Source organism: Acipenser ruthenus, chromosome 3 (assembly GCF_902713425.1).
Source record: "Acipenser ruthenus chromosome 3, fAciRut3.2 maternal haplotype, whole genome shotgun sequence".
NCBI lineage: Eukaryota > Metazoa > Chordata > Actinopteri > Acipenseriformes > Acipenseridae > Acipenser > Acipenser ruthenus.
Window position 1 is genome coordinate 102,136,889 of NC_081191.1, and position 22,447 is coordinate 102,159,335.

Genomic DNA, 22,447 nt, shown 5'->3' on the forward strand with positions numbered 1-22,447 from the left:
TGTATGTATGTATGTGTGTGTATATATATATATATATATATATATATATATATATATATATATATATATATATATATACACGCACACACACACTTAACTTTTTTTTTATATATATATATTATGTATGTAGAAAGTATTTCCTATATACCTGCAGTCATACATATTGTGTTGTTCTAGTTAAATACTACTTAAATAAAACTAAATTGCATTCAAAGATTGTGTTTTTCTAATTCTTAACCTTGGAGCAGCTGTTATCTATTCTACCTTAGAAGTGCAAAGTGCATCATCCCGGGTTAAAGTGTCCAACATTTTTTAGTTAGTTTTCCATTTTGATACCTTTGTCCTCATGAGCAGTGTGTGAGGGTTAGCAGTCACTATGCTGTACACAGGCCAGCTCCCCTGGCTGCTTGTTGTATTTCTAATATTTTCAGGATTAAATTGTGAATCTGAAGATCATGCACAAGGCAAAAAGAAAAGAGACATTACAAATGACCAGTAAGTACTTTAACATGTATATTCAACAACAGCAAAAAATATACCACAAGATTATAGTTTGTAGGTTTGGAGGTTCAGCTCTACTGTATACAGTAGTGTGCGAATGTATTTGAACACCTCAGGATTTGTCCTTTTATATCCTTTATATACCTACTTGCATGTGAAAATGTTCAACCACTTTGTGCTTTAATTTGGCATCTTAAACAACTTCTAAAAAGTCTCATGCATTTTACCATTTGTGGCTGTGTTCCCTTTTTCTTACTATTTTAAATTAATTGCATGTTTGGTCTATTAAAATACAATTGTTAATTAGCCTATTTTGACAATTTTCCAAGATTCATTTCCAGTGGTTTGATTTCATATGCATAACATACCAAAGCTACAGAAGCAATGGGGTGTTCTACTAAGTTTGCACACTATGTTTTAATGGAATTCAGTTTCAGTTGAATCATGAAAATAAAAGCATGTATGTTTTTTTTCGAATTGTGTAATGCATACTGGCCATTAATAATCCTTTGTTTAAAAGGCCCCGCATGACTTCAGATAACGGGAATTTAATTTTCCACACCGGGAATTACAAGAACATAGAATTCAAGACGGGGTCATCCGGAAACGTGAGAATAAATGATCAGGACCTGACACAACTTTTGAATCAGGTAAGACTAAACATTGGGAAGTATTTGTATAAATAAAAGAGGGGTGCTCTGCAGTTAAATGTGATACTTGGCTAAAATGTAGCTGCTTAGGCTTCGTTGAGGTTTACTAAGACCCCTGTGCTTTACACCTTTAAATGTACAGCTATGGCCAAAGGTTTTGCATCCCCAAGAATTTTAGGATTCGGACATAATTTTATAATACCAGTACCAATTTTTATTTATTTAATTATTTGTTATTATTCTTTAGATCAAGAAAAACCAAGATGACATCACATCAATTAAAAATACTGGTTCTCAAAATGTTTCCAACCAAATCAACCAACTCAATACAAGGGTAAGTGTCTGTCAGTGTGACACTGCACCAATTATGGTTATGAAACCAGAAATATACTGGTGGCTTGCAAAATCTGAAGCAGTGTGCAATACAGTACGTATCCAATACACAGCAAATACTCTATCACCCTTTAGTATTGAAAAACGCTCCTATGAAGACTACAAAATACTGACTTTTTCTTTATTTGTTTGTCATAAAAATAAGAAAACCATTGGGTATTTGTGGTGTTTTTTTTTTTTTTTTTATGGCTGATATAGCTGTGTGCCACTACAGTGCTGGATAGAGTTTATGTTTGTTCACCTGCAAGCTTGGTCCTTAAAGTAATATCCAACAGTGTCTTTAGAAAAATATGCTTCTAGAAGGCATTTGAAGTTTCAAGGGAGCCTTTGGACTATAAGCATGTGACTGAGCGAGAAGTGCTCAACCATTGCAAACTGATGTTTTCAGTGTCCCATAAACATGTATTACATGTTTATTACAGCAGTATAGAACATATTATAACAGTGTCCATCATGTGATCCATCTGTTCATGTCAGCTATTTTTTAAATCATTTTTTTTACAGCTTGGGCATTAAGACATATTCTGCAAACAACTTTGCCCATCTGACCTCTTCTCGAATGATAGGATATAATTAGATTTATCGCATAGATTAAATGTAATTCTGCAGTTTACAGCTATTCAGAATCCCTAAATAGCTTTGGTGAATATTTCTCTCTATACAGCACCAGTATTTGCTGCTCAATCATTTTTTACAGAAGCACTGTATGCATGTATGCATTTTGATTTATCCCTCACTGGGGATGCATACAGTACAGGGTAGGTGACTCCATACAGTACGATTACGGACAGGCTTGTTAAATGTTAACGACAACTGGATTTTGGCTTTTTTGTTAACGTTGTGCCATAGAACAAGGAAATAGTATAAATCAACTCAGTATTGTACTGAACTCGCCCTTAAGAGGCTTAAAGCTGGTGCTTCTGTCTTGTGTGCATGGCAGTAACTAGCTATGAGGACACCAAGGTCGTGTCCTCGGTTGTTTTTTTTTTGCATCATCAATGCTGATGGTCATGTAAAAATTCTTGTAAAGTACAAAATACTTCTTAATTTTCTCTGTTGGTTTGCTGTGTAACATAGATTTGGAGGTTGAATAGTAAATACCAAGTAGTCATATAAATACTGCCAGCTATAGCTTGAAACCTAAGTTTGACCTCGGTAGAGTGTCAGCTCTGGTTGTACTCTCTTAGAAAGCAGCTGACCTGTTTTACCCTAAAGGTACTTTTTAGTTGTTGTTACTCATGTCCTCCCCTTTCTATTGTAAACCCAGCCTCCACTCTGTTAGACACGTGCTTGTAGTGTGGATGAATACAGCATTGGGGTTATGAATGACATTTCCAAGATATTGTATAGCCGAGAAATGTAAAGAGGCTGCATTTTTGGATCATCAGCGGGTCTCGTAGTAAAAGCACTGCAGCCGGAAGTGCAGTGCGAGTCTTGTAAGAATGGTTTGACTCCAGCTCACCCCGAGTCACTTATCTTGACAGGGACCCACAGGAATGGTGCTCTAGCTTTTGTGCTCCCACATGGTTAGGGAGCAAAAATCTAATAGGGCCGAGTCGCTTCACTGCCCAGTAACACGTGCTGTTCAGGTGTCTTGACAAGTCCACACTGAGATTTCCCAGACTGAGCCTGGCCTACAGAGATCAATAACTTGGTACCATCTATTTCTAAGTCCTCTTTGATCTTCAGTCTTAATGATTGGTAAGGGGATTACTTTAAACCAGTGTGGGGATATTCTACCTTTTTAGGGGCTGTTTAAAAAAAGAAAAAAAAAAAGAAATACAAAACATATTAACAATGTGTCAAATTTGTCACTAACATTATATTTCAATTTCAGTTGACAAGCCTGGAAGGAAAGGTACAGACCTTAGAGCAGGTAATGATGCGATTTACCTTTACTAATAAATTTTATTGACATAAATGTGATGGAGTGTTTTTTTTTTTTATTGTCATTAATTAGTTGTTTAATGTGTACTGTTCATATTAAAAAAAATAAAACATTTTAATAATAATAATAATAATAATAATAATAATAATAATAATAATAATAATAATCTGGTTTTATATATAAGAACACTAGTTCATAAGTGACACAACCTAAATCATAATTTTGGAAATTAAAAAATCCTAAATTATACTTATTTCCTCCTCTTTCTTTAATTCAGACTGTGCAAAGAAAGAACTGTGGCAGCAATCCATGTCAGAATGCTGGAACATGCTTGAACCTGTTGGATGCTTTCTATTGCATCTGTCCAAACAACTGGCAGGTGAGTGTTCCATTACTGCATATAGACTTAGTAACAGCAATTCCCTGGACTATGCTGGTTATCAGTATGTTCTATTGATAAGTTACATTTTTGGGTGAGTGTGGATGGATATGCAACAGGGTCATTGAAAAGTTTGGCAATTATTATTTTTTAACCATTGCTTAAATTGTTCAAAATATATGTCATTGCTTTAATACCGAACACAAGTGTGGTTCTACTTGGTACATATTTTTTCTATTAATCCACTGATAATTCATTCACTATTGTTATTTGTGTGTTTTTTAGGGGCCAATTTGTTCAGCAGATGTCAACGAATGTCAGATTTATGCTGGAACACCACTAGGCTGCCAGAATGGAGGGACCTGCACTAACACCCCAGGAGGATACAAGTAATCCCTTCTGTTAAACTGACTTGTTTAGCACAGCTAGATACACAGAGACCTACTGCATAGCTTGTCGTGAATTATGAAAAACATTCTGTGGTTGGGAGTTCAGCCATCTTGGAAAAGACTTGGGTTCTTGGCTGTAGTGTGTGTGTGTGTGCTGTCGAATTCTGGAGGAAACACTTTTTGCATATGAAATATCAACATATCATTTGGCTCATTTAAAACAGCTTTCTCAAGAATGACAAAAAATGTATACAGTACCTACATGGGTACATGCATTTTGTATTGGAAACAGTTACTTTTACTGCATGTTATGTTCTTATTATTATGCCTGCTTGCCCTCACAGTTTATATAATATACTGTTATAAAAGGTCATAAAAACAAAAATCCAATATGATAAATGTGACAAAATCACATTTGCCCACAGGCAAAAAATAGTAAGCAGAGGACTAATAGGTTTTTATGAGGGCCTGCAGGCACTCAGCCAAAGATAGGAAGGCTTTTTACAAAGAATGCCAGAGAAAACTATCATTTAATCAATGTGTTTTGTCAGTGTGTATTTGTATAGTGTTTTCCTCTACTTTTTGGCTGACAACCAACCACCACGTTTTCACTAATGGTTTGAAAGATTTTGGCATGTTTTTCTTTGTATCAATAATATTTATTGATTGTTCCTGACAGTTTAATTGTATCCATTGTCCATCTTTTCATTAAAAGTGAAATGTTTGACCTCTAAAATGATGGTGATCCATGCCAGGAAAGGAAGAAGAAAATGTTACAAACTGAATACTTGACAGATTGTTTAACACATTAGTCACTTTGCATTGCTCCTGACACACACCTACTTTCTGTGTCTTTGGAATCTTCCAGCTGTGTCTGCTCTGCAGAATGGTACGGTCCACACTGCACTTCCCGCTATGATGACTGTCAGGGTGGATCCCAGGCTCTGTGTGAACACGGCATCTGCATTGATTCAGACAGAGTGCAGCCGGGACAGGTAACCCACGCACTGCCACCCAAAATACAACTGGATTGTCAAAAACAAACAATTAAGCCAATGAGATTGTGAATATCTCATTGGCTTAATTGTAAATATATCATTAAATACAAAATTCATATGGAAAAGCCACTATAAATCCTAAAGTTTTGCTTTAAGTGTTCTGTAAGGAGCTCCCACACATACCACAGATAGTCACGTTGAACAAGCAGAAGGTGAATCTAAACTGTGGGCATCAGAAACAGTGTAGAAAACAAACCAGGGTTAGGGACTTCCATGCAACTGGTCTGATGTAAATCTGTGCTTATATTGCAGCATGAAACAAACGAGTTTAAAGGCTATACACTAATAAATGAAGGTAGTAAATATTACCTTCAATGCAGTGTTGTTCTTGTCTCAAATGTTTGGTTTTGAAAGAGCCACGCTTCATTTGGGTAATCTATCTCCAGCAGCCTCTAAGAACTCAGACGTTCAAATATGGGCCTGTCATGAAGTGTGTATTTCCAAGAATTTGAGACGAGCATCGCAAACAGCACTGCATTTAAATATTCACTAAATTAGTAGATGTATGTGGTGTAATAGATATTAATGATTGCTTTATTGGTGTGCGTGACACACTATAAAACCTGCATACCTTCTTTCTGTTTCAAGCCCAAATACAAGTGTATCTGTGACAATGGCTGGATGTCCCCCCCTGGTAGCCCGGCCTGCACAGCTGACGTTGATGAATGCAGCCTTCCGGACCGGCCCTGTTCAACCAACCCTCCCGTCGAGTGTTTCAACACCATGGGCTCCTACTACTGTGGGCCCTGTCCAGCAGGTACTGTAGGGATAGAAGCACAGCAATTGAGGGATTGACCGAATGGAAAGCGTTGTTTCATAGTCTTGGCCTAAAATATTCTTAAATGGCTACTGTGGTCTCAAAGGGTTGTTTTGCCTGAAGGATAGGATTTAAACCCTGTCCTGTTTGTAAATATTTAGCCAATAGGACCAGGGATAGCCATTGTTCCCCCAAGGAAATGGACACCAGCAATGGAATAATCCCATTAAAAATCAGCATGTGACACACCACAGAGATGGCCCTGCACCATTAAGCTGTAGAAGGATGGCTAGACTGGGAATGATTATAATACAGCACACTCTTCTCTGGTGCTGGTTAAGAACAGGGAAACAATCCATGAGAGATCTGTTTTAAATGAACCATAAAGAAACTCGTCCCTTTATCCTGAAAAAAGGAACAACTATGAAGTTTCTGCTTACATTTGTTCTAAAATCTTTACAAATCTTTCTACATGCTTTATTACTGAGGTTAGCCTGGGAAAGTTTATAAAGGTAAGGCATCCCACATGCCGATGCCACCGAATCAAACAACTTATATTGCAAAGAACTATTGCCTGCTTTGAACACAACATTTTTACATTAATAAACCATTTAAAAATATGTTCCTTGCTTAACAGAACCTGTATTCTGTGCTTTCTGAATTTTAATTCAATGTGTGACATACCGGAATATTTTGAGAAAAGCTTGCAATATCTCACATATTGTTTTATTTCTACATGTTATTTAGGGATGGATGTCATATACTTTGTGTACACTCAGATTCTGTATACAGTAGTATGGTTCTTTTGCTAAGGTACAGTAGCATTCTAGAGGAGCTATATAAAACTGCTAAACCGTGCACAGTATATACAGGGTCCACACCTGACTGATTGTCATGTTGCTTGCATTATTGTTTCTCATTTATTTGGTGTAGTTTATATCTTACAGACCCGTTCATTCCTTACTTCATTACCAATGTGTTCCAGGTTGGCAAGGGAATGGTTACAGCTGCCAGGACATCAATGAGTGTGACAGCAACAATGGTGGATGTTCCACGTCTCCAATGGTTCAGTGTTTGAACACGATGGGATCCTTCCATTGCGGACAATGCCCCCCAGGTAGGAATGGATTCTGTACAGTATCATCAGGGAAAGTGTTTTGTTTGGCAAAACTAATAGCTTCCAGTCTGATATGCAAATCTCCATTCTCTCTTTGCTTCCTCTGATGCTGTCTAGGGTTGGCCTTTTTGTGTGAATGAAGATGCACTAACACATCCCTCTTTCTGGTCTGCTAGACCCATAAATACAAACATTATGTGTTCATTTTATTGTATTTTTTTTTCTGAAATAACCACAACCAAAAACGCCTGACTCCTGCGCAGCTACATCTGACCAGCGGAGTCTGGCCCCAATTTATGGGACAAGTTACAAAAAAATACAATAGAGATTAAAAAAAAAAAAAAAAAAAAACAAGACACAGCAATATAGGGTTAAGGATCATCTGTTCTCTTTTTAAACAAATCTCATTCATATGTGTTCATTTGAATGTGTAACTATGTAATGGGGTAAGTGAGAGTGCAATTTCTGTGATTAATGATGGCTGTTACCCGCAATGTGGTCTATTAGGGATTAGCTGTACTTTATCAGCGTAAATTACTACTTACACAGACCCCTAATCTATTTTTTTCCCTAATGTGTAACCAGGTTACGAGGGAGACGGCAGAGTCTGCACTCAGGCTGACATCTGTTCTGTGAATAATGGTGGATGTCACCCACTGGCCTCGTGTGCAAGCAATCCAGGTACACTCGTGTCTTATGCTGTTAAATGTATTATATATATATATAGTATATATATATTAGAGGTGCACCGATAAAGATTTTCTTGGCCGATACTGATAGCTGATGATTATCTACCCATATGGGCCGATACCGATTGGATACTGATAATAATTGATAGTGCAGATAAGCTATTGTAAACTACTAGAACAAGAACAACTACTAGTATATGGCCTATATTTAAACTGACAGCAGTTTATACATTTAAATTGACAGCAGTTTATACATGTATTTTACAACAGTCACACAAAAATAACATTTTGCATTTGTACTGGTAAAAAAATATATAATGGGACATTTTAGAGCAACTTGCTGTCGATATTATAACTTCTGCTTATACTGTACAGTAGAAAAGAAAATGTAGCCTACCCAATGTCAACTATAACAACTTTTATTAAATTCTTATTTTAAGCATATACTGCTTAAAAATGCAGCACATCTTAAAGGTGTCATAAAAAATATTACATTGCCGGTTACAAAATTTAGTTAACAAAAGACGGCACAGTAATCAATTTCTGATTCAAAATGCCACCGAATAACACCCGCAACCAATGCAGATTAAGCAAGAACAGAAATTACAAAAGGTCCTTTTGAAGTACATTGTATAATAATAATAATAATAATAATAATAATAATAATAATAATAATAATAATAATAATAATAACTTAAACCATGAATGTTATTTAGGATTCAACCTAAAACCTTTTTTTTTTTTTTTTTTAAGCATCAGAATAATATTCTACTCACAGTTCATCGTTGGATTTAATGTAGCATCAAGTCTGTTCTGCTGCACGCAACTCGCCAATCCTATTATTGTCTTCAGAACACCACTCTTTTGAGATATATTTACTGCAGGTTGATTGAATGGTACACAGTACTGCAAGGGAAATGACTGTGTTCTTGCATCATTAGTAAGCATGCCAAACCAAACATTAAATTATGTGCTGGAAGAAATTCAAGCATGAATGTCGGTGTACTTTATCAGCTAAAATAACAAAAACTGGAGATAGACGATTGTGTTTTTTCCCTTATATCCATGCCATGCCGATAGGCTACCGATTATCGTTGCATCCCTAATAAATCCTTTAAATTACAAACAGTTCAAGTAAGCTGTAAAGGTGGAGAATACATCAAGATAAGACACTGTAAATGGCTGTTATACTATCTGTTTTTTGCAATCATTTTTGGAGGACAAAAGCATGGTATCTTTGTTGGAATGATAAGAAGATAGAGGGGCAATGAAACAATACTAATTATCTGATTAAAGTATTGTCAAGTGCGAATAACAAGTTCAATATAATCTGGTAAATATGCACAGCTACAGATACTTAGTTGACAGCGGATAGTGGAGGCACTTGTATGAACATACTTTAAGTCGCGTTTTTAGATATATCTCATTCAACGTACTCAAAACGTATGTTACAATTGTACCTATATCTTCAGAACTTCTCATTAAGTTGTAATGGAACTTGGTATTGTTTGCTCTTTCTTTACCACATATTCTTGAGGTTCTTGAAGAATCTACAGCAGTAGTAACTCCATCTGTCAAGGATTTCTTCATTGTATAGGTGGTGTTATGCAAAAATGCATTAATACACAGTGTACATATCACATGTTATTTCACAATGTGATATTCACAAATGTGTTAAGTCATGGTCAGGCCTTATATACATGTACTGTGCTGGAAAAGGGCCCTCCACTAGTTCACTGTTTCCAATATTTTCAAATTTGTGGACCAAAAAAGTGTTTGTTCTTGTATACGTTACAAAATAAATAGCAGTAAGAAACTTAGAGGTTGAATGTTTCGTAACCCACCGTTTTTCATAACATTGAGAGTTTGTCACGTTTAATTTCACATTTTAACCAGTCAATGTACAGGTCCTCAGCAAGGTACCCCATACTACTGTACACTGAATAAGTAATATATCAAGTCAAGGAAGGATGTACTGCAGTGCAACGGTTATCAAACGTTTTATAGAAAAGCAATTATATTTTGATGCTTTCAGTATAAACTGGAAATAACTGAAAAAAATAAACAACAGGTCCTTTTCTTCCTATTAGGTAGTAACCTCCCGACCTGCGTGTGTCCTCCTGGATATACTGGCAACGGTTATGGGCAGAGTGGCTGTGCTCCTTTCAGTGACATCTGCCAGGAACAGAACCCTTGTGTGAATGGCCAGTGCATTGTGAGTGTGTGTGTGTGTGTCTATATATATATATATATATATATATATATATATATATATATATATATATATATTAATTGTTATTATATTATGTTATTTTTTATAACGCTGCAGGACAGATGTTGAGTCACAAAAAATAGTTTTTAATAGTTTATAGTTAAAAAAAAAATTAAATACCAGTATTCTTAAAATGAAAGATGTTTTCAATATTTTGGACTGTTTAGGTGAGATAGCATATCCATTTCCTTATGATTTTATTGAAATTTAGTTTTTAATTGACAATGAGTTTAATTTTATGTAATTGAATAGGCATGCCATGTGACTAAACTGCAATATCCTAAAGTAAAATATTTTTTAAGGTAAACTTAAGTTTTAGTATTCTCTTCTCTCTACTGTTTCAAAACCCCAAAACATCTTAGAGAAAGTTCACAGAGAGGAACAAAAAAAAACCAACCCTATCTTTAAAAAAGCTGTGAATTAAAGTTTGGTGTTTTGGTAGTGATAAACAGCTAATAGCGGTCCTCCTTACAAAATGTCGTTGAGTTTTTGGAATAAACATAAAAAACTGTGTTTTTGAAGGTTTTGTTAAATATTTCACTTTTTATTTTCAAGAGCACTACATCAGGTTATATTTGCAACTGTGATCCAGGATGGGCTGGAGCTACCTGTAACCAGAATATTAACGAATGTACCAGCAACCCGTGTCAGAACGGGGGGACCTGCACTGATGGCATCAACGGCTACACCTGCACTTGTACCCAGTCTTGGACTGGTCCACAGTGTCAGACCCCTCAGCAAGGTACTACATACTGTGACATTGAATAAGTAACATCGTTCATCAACTAAGGATATAGTTTAGTGCAACGGTTCTGAAAGAAAATTCTACTTGGGACCCCTTGAAGTGACTTGTGTCTGCCACGACCCCTCTTTGCAAAAAAGCCAGTACTAATATATTCTAGAAATACAATTATATGTAGACTTTTTCACTATAAACAGGAAATGTATATGAGATTTTTCTGAAAAGTTTCTGCGACCAGTGTTGAATGATTCTGCTCCCTAATCTAAACGACATCTGCATGAAATTATATGGGTCATCGGTGGCTAACCAAGTAAAAGCACATCTGTATGAAACTGTTCTAGTCACTGTTTTATTTTGACTATTGTATTATTTTGACTTATGAACTAATTAAATTAGATTTAGTCGATGATATATAACATAAAATTATGTTATGTTATATTACAGAGAGCCAGTCATGACAAAATCCCAGCGAGGACCCTCTTGTTATGAACCGCTCTTACAATATGTTCTTGAGTTTAAGTAAATGATGGAAATAAGATGTGTTGCATAGCAGCTTGATCCATTCCTGGTTTTACTATACGGTTTTTAGTGACTAATTGTTATTTTTATTTATTTTTGCCCCAATTTGGAATGTCCAATTATGTTTGAGGGCATGTGAGCATCCTGTAATCTCACAAGCCTAAAGTCAGAATCGCTTTTACGCCAAGCAATCCAGAGCAGAGGTTGGTGGGCTACCGATCCCAGAGAACAGAGACCAGCCCTGCCTCTTATCCACTCTGAATGTGCTCGGTGTCTCGCCAGTAGGGTTTGCTGTAGGGTGCTGTGTGACTCATCCTGCACTCCCAGCGGCAGCACTTTAACTGGATGAGCCACTCGGGGACCCCCTGGTTTTACTATAAGCTTAATACTTCCCAATTTGTTACCTATGTACTGTGGCTAATCAATATTGTTGTAAAACCTGGAATGGGTGAAACTGCTATACAATAGGAGTCTTACTGCCACCCCTGTAAATGATTCAGTTGATGCTGTTGTTTGTTTGCAGTGTGTGGTGGATATCTCAATGGCTTGGCAGGTACATTCAGCTATCCCAACACTCCTGGAAGTGACGAGTATGATCACCAGGTCAGCTGTGCTTGGGTTATCAGGACCGACTCAGACAAGGTATGTGAAGTGCCCCAGAGTAACATTTCAGAACCTCTCTAGAGCAGCTTGCTGCATCACAAAACCTTAAGCTATGAAATGTGGTTCTTAAAATGTATTTTTTCTTAACATGTTTTAACTTTTTGATTTTAGAAATAAGTAGGGCTGTAACAGTTAAAATCAGTTAAGCTCACTATAAATTGCCAGTCAGTGCCCTAATTCTTTTTATGATTTAATTGAAGGCTGCACTGTATTTAGGTCCAACATTGTTTAGATTGAAGAGGCAGCAAATATGTGATGTGATATCTAAAGGGTTAAGGACAATTGTGTGGTGTTCTGAGCACAGTACGTTCTAGTGAGAATTGCTTGAAATGTGTTTCTCAAGAGATAAAAGGGATATAGGTAGGCCGCTGTTATGTCTACTTTGAGGCGAAACTGCTTAATTAAAAACAACCCCTTATAAGGGAATCTTCATCTTTGAGAAAGTTCTATAATCATGCTGACGTGTTAATTTGCCTCTTGTTGCTACGCTAATCCTGTATAAATATTGTGCTACCTTGTCAATAACCAAGAGAGAGTGTGTTCCTGTGACCACTGTTGCTCTTCCCTTGTGCATTGTATTAAAGCTTCTTGAACTGCTACCGAGTGGAGTCATCAGTCATTTCATATTACGGGATTTTACCTACTACAGGTAGACAATCTTATAAAGATAAAATACATTTATTCCAGTCCTGCACATAGCAATAGGCTGGTACAGAGAGTGTAAATCGAGAAGAAGCACTGTTTCAGCATAAAAAGGAGTAATCTGCTACTTGAATGCAGATATGCTTTCAAATCTTTTTCTTTTTCCTAGATTCTCCGTATTACCTTCCCGTTTTTCCATTTGGAAAGCAGTTCAGGCTGCAACTATGACTTCCTGCAAATCCATGATGGGGATTCGGCTTCTGGCTTCATGATCGGCAAATACTGTGGCACTGCCGCCCCGGCAGAGCTCTTTAGCTCCCACAATTCCTTGTACTTTTGGTTCCGCTCGGATCACTCCATCAATGCTGGTGGATTTACAGTGGCTTGGGAGTCACGGGAGCCGGGTATTTATTTGGAGATATTGACCATATGCAGGGGGTTCTGGTCTCCACTTGGGCACTGTCAGAAATAGGGCACTTCCCAAATGACTTCAATACAGAAATGCGAAACTATGTTGTAAAATCCATCTTTTTAATGTTATCACTAGTCTGCCTTTTCTTCTGTTCAGTAACGCTTGGTCCATGTTTGGATTTTATACTTCAATTTAGAAAATGCAGACATTATATACTGTATAATTAAAACCATTTTTTTCTGATACAGCAGATAGTAAGCTTACTTATATTTAGTAGCAGTAGACGGTATAGCAGCACTTCAAAAAAGGTGAAGAGACAGGTGTCCCATCAAAGTTTATTCATTGACATTAAAAATTGTGTAGAACATTATATATATTTAGTTTTGTAAAACTTGACAGTTGTATTTTGTCTCTTGTATAAAGCTGTAAAACTAGTTTGAATTAATATTCTGGTAAAAATAAGATTCTACAAACGGGGTTCTTAATAAACAGACCAATTTTTGCAAGTTGTTTATTAGACTTTGAAAATATTTGTCTGACTGTCTATTCCCATCACTTTACTTTTCAGAGTGTGGTGGTGAGCTGACTGGCACATACGGTTCCATTAACTCACCCGGGTACCCTGGCAACTATCCACCCAACAGGGACTGTTATTGGACTATCTCTGTCAACCCTGGCCTGCTCATTACATTTTCCTTTGGGACTTTGAGTTTGGAACATCATGACAACTGTAACTATGACTACCTTGAGGTGAGTCACACTACACAGACACCTTTGAGATTTTAGATGATTTAAGCATTGTGTTTAATTTACACAACTCCCCCTCTGTTGTACCCTAATTGTGAATGTCCTCTTAAAATACACATGTTTTATATTTCCTGCAAAGCCATGTAGTACAGGTGAATGAAAACTATTGGAAATACATCGCCAGACTATAAACTTCCCAGATTGGCTCAAACAATTAGATTTTTAGAAGCTATTAAACCATTTAGCCCACTTAGAATCTGAAAACCTTTACTGAATCTTAAGTATCGAGCACCCAAAAACACCATCAGGAAATGCCTACAGCATTCTATGTATAATTGTTTAATTAGTCATGGATTTTAAGAATAAGGAAGCATTACTTTTGGTTCACAGGCGCTACTGGCCAAATTTTACTGCAGTCTGTGTTTAATTTACCAGCAGTTTTACAAAGTCTTTCTTTTATGTATTTTTCTAGTTTAGAGATGGACTCTTGCCAGAGGATGCTGCCCTTGGTAAATACTGTAGCACCGGATCCCCTCCTCCACTGCAGACGACTGGGCCTTATGCATGGGTCCATTTCCATTCAGACTTCACTATATCTGACAGAGGCTTCCACATCACTTACACAACGTCACCATGTGAGTATTGCCAGACAGTACCCTTGGTTTGGTATAATGTTAATGAAGTAAGCATACACTAAGCTTAGCTAAGTTAACATTAAAGTCTAAAGAATTTCAATTTACTGTAACGTTAATGTATTGATGCAATTACAGCATTTACTTTGGATTTCTACAGTACAGCCTTAATATTATGAAAGACAGGGTAAGAGTAGAAATTGCAGATTAACTGGCTTTTGGGATGACGTCTGGGTAACTTCAGTTCAAGTAAACAAGGTACAATTTAGATGAACTCATTTACTCATCTAAATTCTGTAAATTCAGCTTGTTGACATGTTTGTGTTTAGGCCAATATGCATTTATGTGAGATCATAAAGTAATCCATGTCCAATAAGAATAATCGTTTGGAACATTTTTACTTAATAAGAACAGTCAAAGGTTACTGTTTTAAACTGTTTTAAACTGTTTTGCAACAGTGGCTTCATTGCCAGTAAACAAAACTTGAGCCTAAATGGTTTTGAAGCACATGTACAATTCTGTGTTAAAGTTAACATATGGATAGAACATTAACAGAACTTTTATTATGTTTGTTATTATTCCCTTAAATGGGCTCTTTGTGAACTCTGTGGCACAACAGCAGTCTGTTTTATGGTCACAGAATAGTGATGGTTTCTTCAAATGTTGTACACAGTTACATTCTGTGATCCTCTTAGTCAAGCCTCATTACTGGTCAAGAACAGTATAAATGAAGCATCTCATTGCCACATTGTTTCAACCTATATCAATGATAAAGTTCACATGCTTTTTCACATATCCGTTTTACTTAATGTTTATAAACCATAATACATTTCTTGTAAACATTATGGTGCCCTGTAACCTGTTAAAGATGCATGACCCAGTGGTCCTTGATTTCCTTATACTTTGTCTCACAAAGAACCTGATTTATTTTCTGATAGCCCTTGGTTAATATATATATATATATATAGTACTGTGCAAAAGTTTTAGGCAGGTTTGAAAAAATGCTGTAAAGTAAGAATGCTTTCAAAAATAGACATGTTAATAGTTTATATTTATCAATTAACAAAATGCAAAGTGAGTGAACAGAAGACAAATCTACATCAAATCGATATTTGGTGTGACCACCCTTTGCCTTCAAAACAGCATCAATTCTTCTAGGTACACTTGCACACAGTTTTTGAAGGAACTCGGCAGGTAGGTTGGCCCAAACATCTTGGAGAACTAACCACAGTTCTTCTGTGGATTTAGGCAGCCTCAATTGCTTCTCTCTCTTCATGTAATCCCAGACAGACTCGATGATGTTGAGATCAGGTCTCTGTGGGGGCCATACCATCACTTCCAGGACTCCTTGTTCTTCTTTACGCTGAAGATAGTTCTTAATGACTTTCGCTGTATGTTTGGGGTCGTTGTCATGCTGCAGAATAAATTTGGGGCCAATCAGATGCCTCCCTGATGGTATTGCATGATGGATAAGTATCTGCCTGTACTTCTCAGCATTGAGGAGACCATTAATTCTGACCAAATCCCCAACTCCATTTGCAGAAATTCAGCCCCAAACTTGCAAGGAACCTCCACCATGCTTCACTGTTGCCTGTAGACACTCATTTGTGTACCGCTCTCCAGCCCTTCGGCGAACAAACTGCCTTCTGCTACAGCCAAATATTTCAAATTTTGACTCATCAGTCCAGAGCACCTGCTGCCATTTTTCTGCACCCCAGTTCCTGTGTTTTCGTGCATAGTTGAGTCGCTTGGCCTTGTTTCCACGTCGGAGGTATGGCTTTTTGTCCGCAAGTCTTCCATGAAGGCCACTTCTGACCTGACTTCTCCAGACAGTAGATGGGTGTACCAGGGTCCCACTGTTTTCTGCCAATTCTGAGCTGATGGCACTGCTGGACATCTTCCGATTGCGAAGGGAAGTAAGCATGATGTGTCTTTCATCTGCTGCAGTAAGTTTCCTTGGCCGACCACTGCGTCTACGGTCCTCAACGTTGCCCATTTCTTTGTGCTTCTTCAAAAGAGCTTGGACAGCACATCTGGAAACCCCTGTCTGCCTTGAAATTTCTGCCTGGGAGAGACCTTGCTGATGCAGTATAAATACCTTGTGTCTTGTTGCTGTGCTCAGTCTTGCCATGGTGTATGACTTTTGACAGTAAACTGTCTTCAGCAACCTCACCTTGTTAGCTGAGTTTGGCTGTTCCTCACCCAGTTTTATTCCTCCTACACAGCTGTTTCTGTTTCAGTTAATGATTGTGTTTCAACCTACATATTGAATTGATGATCATTAGCACCTGTTTGGTATAATTGTTTAATCATACACCTGACTATATGCCTACAAAATCCCTGACTGTGCAAGTGTACCTAGAAGAATTGATGCTGTTTTGAAGGCAAAGGGTGGTCACACCAAATATGGATTTGATTTAGATTTTTCTTCTGCTCATTCACTTTGCATTTAGTTAATTGATAAATATAATCTATTAACATGTCTATTTTTGAAAGCATTCTTACTTTACAGCATTTTTTCACACCTGCCTAAAACTTTTGCAAAGTACTGTATATATATATATATATATATATATATATATATAATATATATATGGGCTAGCACTGAAATTGCTCTAAGCAGATGTTACCAGTTGGTCCCCTGTGTACTTTATCTTCCAGCTGATCCTGGCTGCGGAGGGACATACGCAGACAGTGAGGGCATTATCATCTCTCCCAACTGGCCTAATCCTTATGCCAACAACAGGCAGTGTGTGTACATCATCAGGCAGCCAGCCGATGAACTCATCTACCTCAACTTCACCAACATAGACCTCGAGTCCCACAGCAGCTGCAGCTTCGACTATGTTGAGGTAGAACATAAGAACATAATAAAGTTTACAAACGAGAGGAGGCCATTCGGTCCACCTTGCTCGTTTGGTTGTTTGTAGCTTATTGATCCCAGAATCTCATCAAGCAGCTTCTTGAAGGATCCCAGGGTGTCAGCTTCAACAATATTACTGGGGAGTTGGTTCCAGACCCTCACAATTCTCTGAGTAAAAAAGTGCCTCCTATTTTCTGTTCTGAATGACCCTTTATCTAATCTCCATTGGTGACCTTGTTTCTTTTTTCAGGTCGAAAAAAGTCCCCTGGGTCGACATTGTAAATACCTTTTAGAATTTTGAATGCCTGAATCAGATCACTGCGTAGTCTTCTTTGTTCAAGACTGAATAGAATCAATTCTTTTAGCCTGTCTGCATACGACATGCCTTTTAAACCCGGGATAATTCTGGTCGCTCTTCTTTATTATTATTATTATTATTATTATTATTTATTTCTTAGCAGACACCCTTATCCAGGGCGACTTACAATCGCAAGCAAATACAAATACATTCAAGTGTTACAATACAAGTAATACAATAAGAGCAATCTTTGCACTCTTTCTAGAGCAGCAATATCCTTTTTGTAACGAGGTAACCAGAACTGAACACAATATTCTAGATGAGGTCTTACTAATGCAATGTAAAGTTTTAACATTACTTCCCTTGATTTTAAATTCAACACTTTTCACAATATATCCGAGCATCTTGTTGGCCTTTTTATAGCTTCCCCAATTTGTCTAGATGAAGACATTTCTGAGTCAACATAAACTCCTAGGCCTTTTTCATAGATTCCTTCTTCAATTTCAGTATCCCCCACATGATATTTATAATGCACATTTTTATTGCCTGTGTGCAGTACCTTACACTTTTCTCTATTAAATGTCATTTGCTATGTGTCTGCCCAGTTCTGAATGCTGTCAAGATCATTTTGAATGACCTTTGCTGCTGGAACAGTGTAAACTGATCCATCATTGATCAGGCTGTCAGTGATCTCTATGAGGGTTTCACAGAAAGACCATATTATCTGTGATACATTTTAGCCCCCTTTAAGGGATCATTTATATTTTCCTAATATTTTCTCTCTCTATCTGTTTATTCTGAATGATTTTCTTTAGTTTATTTTCTGCTTAAATCATTATTTACAATGCTTACTAATAATTTCAGGAACGAGTGCTTGTGAAAAGACTCTTCAAGGCTCATTATTGGGAAGTGAGGTGGGGAAGCTTATTAGCATTGCACAGTGCCCTGAATCCAGTGCAGTTCTAATTTGCTTCCCCACAAATTACCCTGAGGAGTCTTTTTAGAAGCAATATGTACTGGATTTAGTTAGTAAGCTTGGCAAGCAATTCTCTAAACAGAAACACTAAAAGAGAATTATAAAGAATAATAGGATATTAAACAGGTAAACAATATATTGTTACTGTTAATTTGTATTTTCCCCCTAATAGGATGACAACTTATTTTGGTCACACTTTATTTTAAAGATCGTTTTATTTTTTTGTTTGTTTATTAACTGTTAACAAACAGCTAATAAACATGTTAATGTACATTATGTATTTTCTTTTAACTGTTAGTTAATAATATATAATAGGCCAGCTATAACTGCAAACACCAGAGCCCTATGGATGATCAATACCCAGTCGATCATATGCTTGCAATCGGTTCAAATGTTACTGTAGTAATGTTTAGCAAATTAAATCAGGTTTTTATTAACCCTAACCCTAACCCTAACCCTTAGCTAAAAATTAACAATGTTTGTTAACAGTTAATAAACTAAAAAAACAGCCCTTAAAATAAAGTATGAAGATAATTGTGGCCAAAGACTAACCATGGTTATCAATAAAAAAAAAAAAACAGAAAACAAGAGCAATATTTTACATTGCATTGACTGAATTCTGAGGAGGGGTTTCCTCCATTTGTGGTTAATGATACAAGAACCACATGCAAAGGAAGAGCTGTGAAAGTCATGCCCCACGTGGTGAGAAAATATAATTTGCTAAAATTTAGTTTCACTTACTTTATCTCTATATGGGGCCGCCCAAGACAATTCTTTTTAAAATTTTATTTAAAAGCTTGTTTCGAGGTTTTGAACAAAAAAGAATGATTGATGCAAGCCATTAACATAAAGTCAAGCAAACTCTCTTGTCCCACTTGAACTGGAATGACAGTTATGAAATGTTGGTATTACACGAACACACATCTCGATTAATGCTAACTATTATCAAGTTTACAGAGAACTCTTTGTTTGAGAATTCTGGTATGAAGCCTGTTTCCTCCAATAACTGTGAAACAAAAGGACAAACAAACTGGTGGCACTGCAGACATTCATAACATTGAGGGATAGATGTACTAAGATGGGACAGTTGCAGCGCAAACAAACCGCAATTTGCATTTCTGTTGCAACAATTCGCAAAGTATACATTTTGTTGTATGTACGAAGAGAAAATATGTTAATAAAGAGAGCCGCAATATATTCATTTAAATATCTGTTGCGTCATCTTAGCGAGATCCCTAGCATTGCGAGAGTCATGCGGCATTTTTTCGAATAAATAATGAAAGGCAGTTTAATCCCATCAGATTCTATAGTGGGGGCCACCGCCTTCACCCCCAAATAAAAAATGTGTTTCTATCAAAAAGCTTTTCAAAATCATACAGTAGCCCCTCGCTGAGCTGGATATGTTTGTCTGACATAAGGAGATGTTGGGTTTAAAAAAATACAATAAAATCGCACACACATACTGTACATTTATAGTGCTCAATGTATTTTAAATGTATAAATCATTGCGCTGAAATAACACAAATGTGTTTTGGGCTACACATTACATTATGTAAAAATATGAATCTGTACAGTACACCTATACAGTCTACAGTACAGTAGTAAAATCAAATGAACACCTAGAGCACTTTTACTTTAGCCTGTACACCGTCGGTATGGTAACACAAAATAAATCATGCAGCTGCTTTGTACATATTGGTGTACAATGTGAATAAAAGATTATTTTAAATTGAAACTAAATGATTTTAGCATATTATTATTATTATTATTATTATTATTATTATTATTATTATTATTATTATTAACTTTGCCTACTTAGTAGCCTAGACAGTTAACACAAAATAGATCATGGTGCGTCATTGACAAATTATTATACTTACAGGAGGACAGTCAATTCTCGGCAATACGAATTTCAAGGGACCAGCAACAAATGTTGCATTAATATACTACTAATTTGTATTATCATGAGTAGCCTATAAGCCAGCTGTATACTGTCAGTTTTTACAAGTTGTAGTCAGGGGGTTGTGATAGGGTACACCTCGTCCCTGTATTATTATTTGTATATTTCGTATTATTATTATTATATTTGTATTTGACGGTGGGAAAGCCGTGTTTTTTTTATTGTTCGTTTTGTTTATTAATTTAAAAAACCTGTGTGAAGGTGGCTGGAGCCTCAATAAGGTAATTGTTTTATTGATAATTAATTAAGGCTCCAGCCACAGCTTAAAAGAACGAGCTCCAGGGTAATGGGGGGAGATTTTCCTTTGAGTTAGAGACGGGAGGACGGTTTAGAGCGAGATCATACATCCGAAGCAACTGCTACCGCTGTACCACTCGGTATTTGTTTCTTTATGTATTTTTGGCCATCGAGCCCTTTTGTTTGTTATAGAGTGTTTTGTTTATTGTTTGATTTATTATTAAAACCCGAGCGCAAACACGTCTCGTTTCCCCTACCTACCTTTGCCTTTGTTTTTGTATTGCTTCTTCCTGGTCCGGGACGTCAGTACTGCAACCGCTCTGTCACATATGGTGTCCTGCGTGGGATAAACGCCTCCAGGAGCCGGACCAGGAATACAAAGGGCGTTTTTTTTATTTTTTTCGAAAATTGTTTTTTGTGAAAAAGTAAAAAAAAAAAAAAAAATATGGAAGGCTGGAACTGGGGAGACGGCTGCAGTGAGCTGGAGGATCTCCTCGGCAGGTTGGAGGACCAAGGTTGGTGCCTTGCCTGCGGGGTGTATGGGCACACGGTGGCTGTCTGCCCCTTCCAGGAAGAGGAGGAGGAACCAGCCCAAAGGAGGAAGGTGAGCAGAAGGAGGCAGAGAGGGGGAAAAGTGAGGAGGAAGCAGAGGGAGCCAAGGTGGTGCACCATGTGCATTGCTTATGGGCATGAGGACGAGGACTGCCCAGAGCAGGAGCCAGGGGAGGAGGAGCCCGAACGTCCTGCGCCTGAGTGGGAGGAGCCCGAACGTCCTGCGCCTGAGTGGGAGGAGCCCGAACGTCCTGCGCCTGAGTGGGAGGAGCCCGAACGTCCTGCGCCTGAGTGGGAGGAGCCCGAACGTCCTGCGCCTGAGTGGGAGGAGCTCGAACGTCCACAGCCCGAGTGGGAGGAGCCCGAACGTCCACAGCCCGAGAGGGAGGAGTCGGTGCGTCCACGGCCCAAGAGGGAGGAGTCGGTGCGTCCACGGCCCAAAAGGGAGGAGTCGGTGCGTCCACGGCCCGAGAGGGAGGAGTCGGTGCGTCCACGGCCCGAGAGGGAGGAGTCGGTGCGTCCACGGCCCGAGAGGGAGGAGTCGGTGCGTCCACGGCCCGAGAGGGAGGAGCCGGTGCCTTCTGTGTCCGGAGGGGAGGAGCTGAAGGCCCAAACCCCTATTTTTTTTTGGGAGGGACGAGGGCGTGAAGCTCAGGCTCCACAGCAGCCGCTGTTTTTGCTGCTGAAGGGAGCCCAGCGGAGACGCCCGCCACCAGCCCTAACCCCGCTGTCGGAGGAGCCAGCAGTGCCACCCGAGGGAGAGGAGCAGGAGCTGCCTCTGCCTCCACCGCCACCACCACCCGAGGGAGAGGAGCAGGAGCTGCCTCTGCCTCCACCGCCACCACCACCCGAGGGAGTGGAGCAGGAGCTGCCTCTGCCTCCACCGCCACCACCCGAGGGAGAGGAGCAGGAGCTGCCTCTGCCTCCACCGCCACCACCCGAGGGAGAGGAGCAGGAGCTGCCTCTGCCTCCACCGCCACCACCCGAGGGAGAGGAGCAGGAGCTGCCTCTGCCTCCACCGCCACCACCCGAGGGAGAGGAACAGGAGCTGCCTCTGCCTCCACCACCACCACCCGAGGGAGAGGAGCAGGAGCTGCCTCTGCCTCCCGAG

At 38.4% G+C, this 22,447-nt stretch overlaps 1 protein-coding gene and 1 long non-coding RNA gene across 2 annotated transcripts in view; one reads left to right on the plus strand and one right to left on the minus strand.

Moving 5' to 3' along the window:
* The window catches only part of LOC131729857 (uncharacterized), a 23,418-nt gene extending 2,254 nt beyond the window's left edge, over window positions 1-21,164 (minus strand). The window contains exons 1-4 of the long non-coding RNA XR_009323762.1: window positions 21,046-21,164; window positions 5,830-6,018; window positions 5,044-5,144; window positions 337-446 (exon numbers count right to left, since the gene is read on the minus strand). This is a non-coding gene — a long non-coding RNA (uncharacterized LOC131729857). The remainder of the gene's footprint in view (window positions 1-336; window positions 447-5,043; window positions 5,145-5,829; window positions 6,019-21,045) is intronic.
* LOC117394588 (cubilin-like) overlaps window positions 377-22,447 on the plus strand; it is a 108,396-nt gene continuing 86,325 nt past the window's right edge. The window contains 17 exon segments of the mRNA XM_059020105.1: window positions 377-495; window positions 1,022-1,151; window positions 1,399-1,485; window positions 3,382-3,420; window positions 3,710-3,811; window positions 4,097-4,200; window positions 5,069-5,195; window positions 5,847-6,015; window positions 7,001-7,132; window positions 7,718-7,813; window positions 9,912-10,036; window positions 10,649-10,835; window positions 11,878-11,996; window positions 12,829-13,063; window positions 13,640-13,821; window positions 14,291-14,453; window positions 17,112-17,302. Coding sequence (XP_058876088.1) covers window positions 377-495; window positions 1,022-1,151; window positions 1,399-1,485; window positions 3,382-3,420; window positions 3,710-3,811; window positions 4,097-4,200; window positions 5,069-5,195; window positions 5,847-6,015; window positions 7,001-7,132; window positions 7,718-7,813; window positions 9,912-10,036; window positions 10,649-10,835; window positions 11,878-11,996; window positions 12,829-13,063; window positions 13,640-13,821; window positions 14,291-14,453; window positions 17,112-17,302 — 2,307 coding nt within the window.